Source organism: Dipodomys merriami, unplaced genomic scaffold (genome assembly GCF_024711535.1).
Source record: "Dipodomys merriami isolate MVZ:Mamm:240054 unplaced genomic scaffold, mDipMer1.0.p SCAF_4, whole genome shotgun sequence".
NCBI lineage: Eukaryota > Metazoa > Chordata > Mammalia > Rodentia > Heteromyidae > Dipodomys > Dipodomys merriami.
The window spans coordinates 35,475,311-35,487,762 of NW_027205603.1; the positions used below are offsets into that span (position 1 = coordinate 35,475,311).

At 37.1% G+C, this 12,452-nt stretch overlaps 1 protein-coding gene across 7 annotated transcripts in view; it reads right to left on the reverse strand.

The window, feature by feature from the left end:
* The window catches only part of Asph (aspartate beta-hydroxylase), a 204,273-nt gene that overhangs the window by 145,904 nt on the left and 45,917 nt on the right, over positions 1 to 12,452 (reverse strand). For 2 of the 7 annotated variants that reach the window (XM_069990790.1, XM_069990792.1), the window contains exons 4-5: positions 11,364 to 11,405; positions 8,390 to 9,127 (exon numbers count right to left, since the gene is read on the reverse strand). The exons of the other annotated variants lie outside the window; for them this stretch is intronic. In XM_069990790.1, the coding sequence (XP_069846891.1) occupies positions 8,778 to 9,127; positions 11,364 to 11,405 (392 nt within the window). In that variant the 3' untranslated portion in view covers positions 8,390 to 8,777. Of the gene's footprint in view, positions 1 to 8,389; positions 9,128 to 11,363; positions 11,406 to 12,452 lie in introns of those variants that run through there. 7 annotated transcript variants of the gene reach the window in all.

Genomic DNA, 12,452 nt, shown 5'->3' on the forward strand with positions numbered 1-12,452 from the left:
ATGTGTTGAACAAAATTTATTACCATACAAGTGATTCAGACACTGTTTGCCCTCAGAAAGCAATCCCTGGGACAAACTTCTTTAAGACAAGATGATGTCCAGAGGCAAAAGAACCCTCTTGCTCTGCTGCTTTCTCAGACCTGAGGAAATCCTCCAGATGTTCCCAGTAGCTTTGACTTCCACTTTGAAGTCAAAGCACAACTGTAACCTAGCAAGAGGGGCAAAATGACCCACCATGGCTGCCTCATCCTTCTGGGTTTCTTCTCAGGCTGAATATTCCAAGTTTACCACAACAGTCACATGTGATAGGGAAAGTTAATCCATTGCCATGATTTTATCACAGCATAAAATCATATACCATGATTTTAGTTCTACAGGCTCAGAGGATAATACGAACATTTTAACAGGTTGAATTTACTAGCTATATAATTATTCCCCTAGTTTTAATTAAAAATGTATTAGTAAGTCAACGTTGCAACTATTCCCAGTAGTCTTAATCATTCACACAATTACCCTGGTCCATGATTAACTTACTTTATTATTCTCTGCTGCCCAACTACATCTAACTAGAATGAACAAATGTAGTTCTCCCCGTAAGTAAGTGCTTGTGAAAATTTCTTTAGCATCTGAAATGGAGGGCACTGTTCTACAATAAATGAACATACAAAATACCTACTTTCAAGGAGAGGGAGTCAGTTAAAACAAATTTACGAGCTGATCAGAGTGAGGATGTGGACAGGAAGGAGGGCCACATATTAGGGAAAGGGGAGAGTCTGTGTACAATAAATGTGTGAAGGGCACACCAAATGCATTTCAACAGACTTCTGTGGGAATGGGCCAAGAGTTCTGTTGGCAGTTTTCCAGGTAAAGGAAAGGGCAAGCACAGAATTTCTCAGCTGGAATAGTGCATGGTTTGGGAAGCAAGAGGCCATGCAACAGGAAAGAAGTGGGCCAGAGAGTGGGTACAACAGACACCCTGAGGCCCTGGGACACTCAGAGCGAATACAAAGGACTCACTTTTCCCAAGAATTACATTTACCCATTGACCCTGTAAACACTGACTCCAGGGAACCTCCTCCTCCTCCATGGATAGCAAAGTGTTCAAGTCCCTTCCCTAAAATGACAGTATTTGCGTATCACCCATACAATCATCTACAGATACTTGTTGACACCTAATACAACATAAATATTAAGTAAAAAGCTGTCAGACTATAGGATTTAGGAAATAATAACAAGAAAAAAGTTCATTTGTACATGTTCAGATATAATTTCTTTCTCCAAAGTTTTTCAACTACAGTTGGTTGAATCCATGGATTAGGAGCTGGAAGACAGTGCTGCAGATAGAGAACTGACTGCATATGAAAACTCTCCATCAGTGAAAGCTGGAAATTGTTAGCACTCTGTCACAGGATTTCATAAAATATCTCATAAAATGCTGCCTTATTTTTAAATATAAAAAACTAATCAATGTTTATTTACCAATTCAATGGTATACAACACAGGATTTCTGGTCTTACCAATCTAGAGCATACGAGCTCCTGACATTCTTATTAAGGGTAAATACTCAGAACAGCTACTGCATCCCATTTAAGTCATCTAACAATATATACCAAGATGTCCCAGAATAAGGCAAAAGATATATGAGACCTGAGAAATATACTATCAATACACAAGAAAGGCACACAGGAACTGATCCTGCTCATCCATGTCAGACTTGCTTATTCAACCAGTGAAAGCAGATCTCAGTAAATAAGCAATCAGCAGTCTCAGAACTCATCAAAATGCTTGAGAATACTGCAAACAAAAAAGCTAGCCCATGATAAAAATAAGGAAATATTTTCCAAAGCATCTTTACATGGCCCAAGGTGGACAGATTTCAAATGATGTGTTGTAAATCATACAATTAAATACTGACTAAAAAGAAAAGTTCTTAAGAATCTGCTTTCAGGATCTACAGGGGCTCTCCACTTGATTGGAAGGAGTACATTCAACTTGAACACTGTGCAAGAGAGTTAAAGGACACACATAACTGCACAGCATGCATGTTCTCAGCACTGGAATCTAGCTGACAACCTTTGAAACCCATCAAAGGTGGCAATTTGACACCTCACTACAATGTGGGTTTCCACAAATGCAGAAAAGTGATAAAACAATGCCTTTTAAAAGCACTTTAAGAATTAAGATCATGCCGGGCGCTGGTGGCTCACGCCTGTAATCCTAGCTACTCTCAGGAGGCTGAGATCTGAGATAGCGGTTCAAAGCCAGCTTGGGCAGGAGAGACCGTGAGACTCCTATTTCCAATAAACCACCAGAAAACCAGAAGTGGCACTGTAGCTCAAGTGGTGGAGCACTTGCCTTGAGCTGAAGAGCTGAAGGACAGCGCCCAGGCCCAGAGTTCAGAGTTCAAGCCCCACGACCAACCAAAACAAAAAAAAAAAAAAGGATTAAGATCATTTCTATCTAGTAACATATTCTTTTGAAAATTATTTTTTCCTGTATTTCTTCTGAAGAAATGTACTTCCCTCTCCTTGACACCCAGCTATAAGAACAGTTGCAGGCAACTTCCAAGGCAGTGGAAATTTAACTGCAATTAGTGGAGAATATTCTGGGGTTTCCTCTCTAACCAAAGAATGTCTCTTCTTGCTAATAGTGTGCAACAGTGTTCTTTAAAAGCCTAAGAAAACCCTCCAATTATCTCTTTGCACCATTCAAAAACACTGAATGCCACTTGTTAGTTATTAGTGCAGGGAGAAAAGCACTGGGATAAAGCAGGACAAACGCTGTGGTAACCATGGTGTGCAGGTGCACATAGGCTGGGTGGGTCCCAGGCAACTATCTCTGCAGTGCTGAGTCCTACAAGGAGATACAAAGCTGCCATCCAACCAGAAAAGGAGCACATTGTAAACAGAAGGAATGGCAGCAAAACCTGCAATGGCTACACATACATGTTCTCCTTCAGATCCTGCTTTAGCTCATAGCAGTTTAACACACAGACTGCACATTTGTATCACCCAACTCACCCAGCCGCAGGCGCATGGCTCACATCCTCAGGCATGAGTAGAATGAGCCAGTAAGTGAGAAATAAGACACAGCATCTGAGTGCTCATAAAATTATCAAACCTAACACAAAAACTGGATGTATGCTTTCTCCCTTTAATCTTTTAAAGAATAGAATATTACATATTACTTAATATTAAATAAACTTAATAAAATGTCTTAAAGGAAGTTGTAAATGAAGGGCAAACTCCTATGACGCACATATGCCTGACTTAATTTGGAGCACTAAGTATATACACAAAGTGAAATTAAATAAGACATGAAAAAAAGTTTATCTTTTGATCTATAGGTCTAACAAAATGGAAACTTTTGCAGAAATTGATTTCTATGTAAAAAACAAAGCTAAGACCAGGAATAAAACTTTAGTTCAGATGGTTATATACTTGGGCCTAAAAGAGAGAGGGGGGAGGAAGGGAAAGAGAGGGGGGGAAAGAGAGAGAAATAGGAGATAAAAGATTATTACTAAGGATTTTTTTTCAGATTAACTCAGCAATATTTTCACTAAAATAACCTAAGAACCTGTTCTATTAACCTTCAAGTTTCCTAAACACAAGAACTTTTCTTTCTAGGCAGAGGAGGGAACAGCAAATGCTTACAAAAAAAACCTTATTTACCTAGTAACTAAATGGTATATATCAATATATCAATTATAATTCTTTCATTTTCTGAAATTACTGCTGACGAAGAGTATGGAAGAAGGCTCTGTTTTCCAATGACATTTCTCTGAGCTAGCCATTCTGGTCCATCCATTAAAGATCTTTGTTTGGGCAGGAGCAAAGCAGGGCCAGGGTAAGGAAAACAAGACAAACTCTAGAGTCAGCCTGCTTTTAGGATCAATAAAGAGCACTGGATAAACATTTACTGACAGTCTGCCCTGCCCCACTCCCCTGTGCCCAACAGCTGTTAAAAGTGGACCCGCACATGGCAGGTCTCACCAATCAGAGTTCTCAATACCACCCCCACTGTAAGTATAAGTGCTAGCAAGAGAACAAAGTCAACACTGCTGCTGAGCCCAGCCACAGAAGCTCAGACTACTGTCTGAGTATGATTATGATTTGCTTCCTTTCTTACTTCCAGCATTTACCTGCCACAATCCAATCATTTCGTGTTATAGCTGTAGTGTTTAAAGAATGACATGTTTTCGTGCCCTTGTATATCTGTAATAAATACTATTATTCTTACTTGTGCTCGCAATGAACTCAGTAAAACAAATATTGATCAATAGATCTTTTTATAGATATAGATCTTTTTATAGATATATTTCCTGTAAAGTTTTAAAGGATTTAAGGGTAATGACAAGTATTTGTCTCAAAAACCATCAACAGAAGTAGGAACAGGGATCCTGGCTCTGAGACAGGTACAAGCATGCAATAGCAGATATTTCTCACAACCATTTTGCTCAACTTACAGATGAAAACCATCATTTCCAAGGTGTAGCTTCATCGTGAAATAGCCCCAATAATCAATCTGGAGAAAGTTACCTACCAGTGGACATTTGTAGAAAAAGGAACAGATGACATGGGAGAAAGGAACCAATGTTAGAAAACACAGCCTAAGTCACCAGACCCATTTCATAGAAAATGACTACTTTACTTAAGCCTACTTCCTTATTACTTTTTTTTTTAATGGAAGCATATAAGAAAATCCTTATTACCCAATCAATTGTTATAAAGCTGCTAAAGTTCAACAGTTGTGTGACTATGACTAAGTCAGAATAAAATCAAATCCCCTCTGTGAATCCATCACTTTTAGAATGAATGCAAAAACCATCATTTCTTCATGTATGCCTCTCACTGGAAAAGATCAAGAAGATCATTTACATGTAAACCACCCATAACGTAAAACTAAAAACTGGTTACAAAAAAAGATTTCAGAACTATTTAGAAATCATTAAACTTCAAGCCCAAAACTATTAACAAATGAAACACAAGTGAGATGTCCCAACAAAGGAAGAAAAAATTTCTATAATAAATCATTCAAATGAAAGGAATTCCAGTATTAAAAGATTTTTTAAAGGATCTGACAAATTAATAGGCTCTTGAATATCTTCATAAAATGTCTGAGATGACTGTATTACTCAAATATTATCTACACACAAAGCTAAAATGAAATGAGGGTAATGCCATTTTTTTAATTTCTAAGAACAATTTCATTTAAATTGTTTAAATCAAAATTTTGTTAGATAATACAAAAACATACACTTTCAGTACTTAATTTTCATTTTTTGAAGGTTCTCATTGTCTCCTGATTACCATCTACATAGGATTGTAAAATCTATTTTTAGTTGACTTATTTTAAAAGACGATGGCCTTTCTGGTTTTATTCATACACAACCATATGAAGAAAAAGCATAAACATTACCTAGTCACTTAATAGAATAAAACTGAGAATTCAACACTTGATTGTGACCAAAAAAAATTTTGGGGGGGGGGTCCGGTCGTGGGGCCTGAACTCTGGGCCTGGGCACTGTCCCTCAGCTCTTCAGCTCAAGGCTAGCACTCTACCACTTGAGCCACAGCGCCACTTCAGGCTTTTTTCTTTTTGCTTATGTGGTGCTGAGGAATCAAACCCAGGGCCTCATGCATGCAAGGCAAGTGCTCTACCACTGAGCCACCTTCCCAGCCCAAATATTTTGTTTTTTGAGTTGAAGCTTAACTAAATTTTTTAGTTGAATCATAAAACACCCATGCAGTTGGACAAAATATAATCTCTACTTGAATGAGATTCAGTTGAAGTCTGAGAGACACAGAGGGAGGGAAAAAGAGAGGGGGGAGGGGGAGAGGAAGGGAGGGAAGGAGGAAGGGAGGAGGGGAGGGAGGGGGAGAGACAGAGAGAGAGAGAGAGAGAGAGAGAGAGAGAGAGAGAGAGAGAGAGAGAGAGAGAGAGAGAGAGAGGGCAAATTCCAGTTCATAAACACTTGAAATGTATTTCCATGTTCTGGTAGGAAAGTTTTGGTTCTTTCTTGGAAGGATAATAAGGTATTGAAAGACATTATTGTGTGACCTTCTGCTGTTAGCTATGGGAGCTCATTCAGTTCTTAAGGTGATATTCAAAGAAAAACTCAGTAACATCAACACTTCAAAGCACTTTGCTAAACAATGGCAGACAATACTAGATTCTTTAACCAATCACCCACTTGTCCACAATTTAGCATTTATATGCTGTATACCCTGATGCCACTGAACCTCCAACATCAAAGAAAAACACTTTCTGCATAGGGAGGGGGGCAGGGAACACCTGTCGAGAAAGCAGCACTTAGAATTTTGCATATATTTTAACTGTGTCTATTGACACCTTCAGCTAGATCTAGCATGAGAACATATTTTGAAAATCTTCCATCTTTTCCATGTGGTATCATTTCTATCCAGTTCTGTCAGATACTCTGGTTCTTGACCCCATCCCCCTTCTGGTGAGAAACATGTCAGTCAGCTTGGGTAGGACCCATTCAACCCCCATTCCAAAGTTTCATGTAAGCCTCAAAGGATTAAATTCAAGAAGTAGACTCAATGAGTCACCAGACCTCACCAAGCCAACTGAAATCCTCCCAGGGTCTTTCCTCCCAAAGAATCCCAGAAAACTGGAAAGTATGTCTAGGATCTACTAAGGAATGTTCATCATGTAATAGCATGGAATAGGGTTCAAAAGAAACCAGCAGAACAAGGACATGGGCAAAGAAGCCAACATGGTAGCTCATGCCTGTAATTCTAGCTATTTGGGAAAGACGGGTCAGAATTATTGTTTGAGGCCAGTCCATGCGAAAGCTGAGTGCTAACACACTCCACAAGTAAGTTCGATGGCTGATGTCTGTAATCCCAGCTGTGAAGAGGCACACGCAGAAGGGCAGATGTGCAAGGCCAGTCCCAGGCCAATATGCATGTCTCATGTGAGTGCATATTTGCCTCACAAGTTGCCTTGAGTTCAAACACAAGGACAGAAGGAAAAAAAATGGGGAAATTTATTTGGAAGATAAGAGTTCTCACTGGCAATCTGGACTGGGGAATCTATTTACCAGGAGCCAATTTCTTTAATTTGCTAAAGCAGCCATAAAACTACTCCCTTTGGTTTACTATATTTTGGTCATCTATAAAAGCAGTAGCAAAATCCAAACTAAGCAAAATAAAAACGAAATTAAAATATCAAATAAACTCTAAGGTATCAAATATTAGTTTCTTTGGGCCTCAGTTTATGCCCAAAAAAGTGATAAGATTGGATTAGAGATACTGGATTATTTTCAATGAGTTTCCTTTGTTGTTTAATTCTATTAAATAAATGGAATTTGACAACTAATGTGTATTTAACTATAAGTAGTAAAATCTTTTGGTATCCAAAAAAAAGGAGGCAATATGTTTAGGAATGCTTATAAGCTTGCTTCCAATGTGAAATATCTTTAATTAGGCCAAAAATCTTTATTAATAGATTTTTCACAGAAAAAGTAAAGAATGATTTTTTAAAATATCTTTTCCATAGTACTTTTGACTCTATTAGGCTACTTTTCTCAACCAATAGTCAAAATTAAAGGTATGAAATGTCATACAAGAATAGTGCACAGGGGCTGGGAAGGTGGCTCAGTGGTAGAGTACTTGCCTTGCATGCATGAGGCCCTAGCTTCATTCCTCAGCGCCACAAAAGCAGAAAAAGCCAAAAGTGGCTCAAGTGGTAGAGTGCTAACCTTGAGCTGAAATGCTCAGGGACAGCGCCCAGGCCCAGAGTTTAGGCCCTGTGACAGACAAAAAAAAAAAAAAAAAATAGGGCACACCATTTGTTGAAATGCATTTCTTAGTAAAATTTCATTTTATTCAATATTTTCTGATGGACTAAGTTCTGGTCTTAAATACTGAATTTTTCAGAAATGGTAAACAAATGTAATTTGACTGCAAAGTACACTTCTGCAAGTGCATACCAATATGAAATAAAGTCTTTGTAACTCTTCGGACTCTGCAAAGGTGTCATAAATCAAAGTGTTCTGAACCTACCGTTCTGAATAAAGTTCTTTTCTTCACCTCTACACCCCAGAAAATCAGGGTCAACACTAAGTATTTGCTGGAGAACAGGAGAAAGGGTAGGAAAAGTAAGAGCAGCCAAAGAAAGAAATGAGTGAGGGGCAGAAGGGTGGGGGGACTAGAAGGTTACAGAGTCACTGATAGACTACAGAAAAAGACATTATGACAGAAAAGGAGAGGTGAAGGAGAATAGAATTAGGGAGAATGGGGAAGGAGAGACTAGGGAGCAAGGGAGCACAAGACACTGCAAAAGAGTGGGTATCAGAGAAGAAAGAAGAGATAAGGAGCACAGGGAAGCAGGAAGGGGACAGAGAATAGTAAACAAAAGCAAATAAAGAATAAACATAACTGTCTATTAATTAGCCAAGCACCCAGGATGCTTTACATTTGTGTCACTGCACAGAACCAATGTTCAACACAGTAATATTCTCATTTTAATTCCAAACAAAGTGCTGGAGATTAACAGATTCATATTATACATAGACATTTTTCTGAATACAGGATCAATAAAAATAGAAATTATTACATAATTTATATTACATGAAAAGCTTCATCTTTTTAAATTAAGAAATATGACATAGTATACTTAAACTCCAAAGCATTAGCTTTCTGAGCACCAAGATATATTCAATGGATAATACACAGAGCAATGCTAAATTTTCTACATTCTCAGCAGCAGTGGCAGGAAAGTTCTCATTTCCTGATGGTAATTTAAGAGCTTCAGTTCTTTCTCTTCTGGTTATTGCCCCTGGCCAATTGTGCCTGCTTGGCTGAGCTTCTTTCCTTCCTATCTTCTTTGTCTCTGGATGTCACTTTACTGGAAGTATCCTTCATATTTGCTGATTTTTTCTTATTTTCCTTGGATTTAGTGCTCTTATCTGGGTCCACTTTCTCCTTCTCCCTATCCTTTTTACCCCTGAAAGGCTCCTTCCTGGATGTATCTGAATCAACCATTTTCTTATTCTTCTGCTCATCCTCCTTTTCTTTCTTCCCCCTTCTTTTTTCTTCATTCTTCCTGGACACTGATTTCCCAACTTCCTTCCTGAGCTCTTCCTTAGTAGGTTCTTTTACTTCCAGATTTCCCCCATCAAAGAAAAAAACATTTACTGACTGCATCACTTAAATTGTAAAACAGCAATTCAGTGAAACATCTTGTCTTTTCATGTATTTCCTCCCCCCACATGAGAACCGATCATTCAAAAAAATTACTTCAATGCACTCATTTTTAAGTTGGTTAAAAATGTCAGCTATAAATGAAATGCTGAAATCTCACCATCCTTTTTTTTCCAGCTTCACATATGGCTTGACTTGGTTATCAGAGGTTAACATGCAACTTTGTTAAAATGAGCCGCCCACAAGAGCAGAGCCTCACACAGTTAGTTCATACTTCACAACCACAATGAAGACATAATTAAAGAATACTGGCAATGTTAAAAACCAACTTTCAGTAACAGTTTTTATAAAGATTTTTTTTTAACGTGGAACAAAACATAATGTCCTTAGAACAGGTGTGTTTACAGTCTTTGAGAAAAATATGCACAAATAAAAGCTAAATAGCATTCAATAGATTTACATAAATAATATTTTTTTAAAAAACCACCTCCATGAACAAGAACATTAAAAATCACTACCTGTAGGAGTTATGAAAAAATTGTTTTTTTTTTTGCTTATAAACAATCAGTATTCCTTTGTAGTATATGTCCCTATCAATTCCTAGAGAGGCAATTATTTCCGACATAACCTGTCCATAGTATAACCTGTTTGTAGTAAAGGGAAAAGAACTAAACGAATGCACAGGTAATTCCAAATCTCATGTAGAATGATGCTTTCAACATGTGTTGCATAAGTTTAGCAGAATGATTAGTAAAAAAATCTGACCTTCTTGTTCTCTGATCTGACAGTTGTAAGAGAAGGTGTTTCTGCATAATGTTCCATTTCAGTGGTGACAAACAAAATGAAAATTTGCTGATTGAACACATGGAAAACTCTTAAAGCACAGACTTATTCAAAATGGGCTCTAGACCTGTGGGCTTACAGGAAGTACTTCTGCACTGGACCTTCCCAGACAGTCAAACGAACTCTAGATTAATCAACAAGAATATCAGTGAATTTCCTGGGGAGTACATTGTCAGGAAACACTTCAATTCTTCCTAGAAAAACTCATCAAATCCTGTAAGAATACAGAATAGCATCCATATAGAAAAGCATGCTCCAAGGCTTCATTTTACTTCAATGTCGTTCAAAGACTAATATAGAGGAGCCAAAGAGTAAAATGCTTATGCAACACTCTCAGGTATTATTCTGTTCAGCGTTTTTAAAGAAAATTAAATTATTAACATTGAATTTGACTTTTCAGATCAAGAAGTAAACTGATACTTCATTGGCCACTTACTTCATTATTTACATGAAACTAAAAATGGTAAAGTTTCTGCTTTCTTTCTATAAATTAGCATGGTAGAGGGCAAGATCACAACGTTAGACATCCTCATCTTTCACAAAACCAGCACATCAAATAATGAAAAATCTTAACACAGTCAAGTTACAGCAAAAATCAAATAGCAAATCATAGGCCAAGCATTTGGAAAGAAATATCACAAGATTTTTTAAAAAAGAAAACCATGCAATTCCACATGCCTTTCTCCCTAAAGAACACGAATGTATACATATAAATAGGAAAAACTGCAAGGATATTAAAATTCTAATACTGAACTCCTAGCCTACATAGAATGGTAGATGTGTAACTTTTAATTGACTAAAATATACAACACAAATTTCATTCCAAAAGGCTATAGCTTACAAATCTAAATTTTTATTTTATTGGAAAGTGCACATCTGATTGAACTTACTGTGTTTAAAACAGTATCATCGAAATTTTTGGAAAAATTAAGTCAATCACTGATGAATTTACCACTGTGACAGCAGCAATACAAAAAGTCAAACTAAGAAAGGTTTTAGGTAGTAAGATGTTTATATGTAAACCTAATATAAATATTCTAACAAATGTAACATGATACCATCTTATATTCTCATCTAAAAATTATGTTCTTATGTAAAATCTTTTAGTTTTATCTAAAAACTTTTTATAGTTTTTACATTAAAAAGTAAATGAATTAAAATTATAGACTAGAGGAAAAATTTTCAATAAGCCTTTGAAAAGAATCTTATTGACATAAGGTATGCTCAAAACCAAAAAAAGCAGTATTATTTAGCATTAGTAGCTGCATTTACATAACATACTGGAATATCTCATGCACTTTAAAGCAAGAATGTGATTCATTCAAGCCTAATTTAAAAAGCCAAAAATACCTTTAGCCTTAGTTTTTCTCTTGGCTACCATACCAGGTCCTTCTGTTGGTATTTATAAGATGAAAATAGGTTACAAAGACAAGGTTTTGAGGAAACCAAAAATAAATATCTATTAATAAGTTGAAACTGATGCTTCTATAAAACAATGACACATTTATCACAAAGAAAGATACTTGGACATTTCAGTATTTATGTATCTCTTTGAAGTCTTAGTTCTATAACAGATAAATGACAATGATCTCCTCACCATCACAATTGGCATCAGACATTAACCATCATTGGCTTTAGCAACACCTATTTGCCTCTATAAATGACATGTTGCTGCAGTTGTCTGGGCTTCTGTTCTGGTGGCAGCTGATAATATAGGGAGCTAGAGTCCTTACTTCTCCACTCAATCACCACTGCCATCCACAACAGGCTCACCTCTTTTTATAGAATTTTCATCTATCTAGCCAACCGCTGTTTTATCCTCATTATTTCAAATGTTTTAAAAAGTTAAAGAAGCAACTGATACACTATTATGTAAGCACACATTAACTGTTTCACTCAAAAAACACTTCACAATAGCTTTCTTGTTTGACAGATCAAAGTTCTGATACTGGGTTTCTCTGTGACAGCTAACAAAATCAATCTCATATTTCTTTTGGTGCAACTTTTTCTCCAACCAGCAAATACTCAAGGTCTCCCTCTATTGGCTGTCCTTTTCTATTTCCAAGTCAAATAAATCCCATTTTGGGTACACAGATGGGCAAAATTCTAAAACAGCCATTTCTAACTCTGACAACCAATTTCTCAGGTATATCTGGTGAGAAGTGTAGTTACTATTCAGGAGGATGGGAGAAAAGAAACCACAAAGATAAGGTATAAGGATGTCAAAAGAAAACTTCTCAACCATGACACTTACTTTCTCCTGCTGCAAATGGTAGAATCTGCTCTGTATGTTTTGTTTTGTTTTGTTTTTTGTTGGGCATGGGGCCTAACTCTGGGCATGGGCGCTGTCCCTCAGCTCTTCACTTCAAGGTTGGTGCTCTACCACTTGAGCCAAAGCACCACTTCTGGCTTTTTCTGCTTATGTGGTGCTGAAGAATT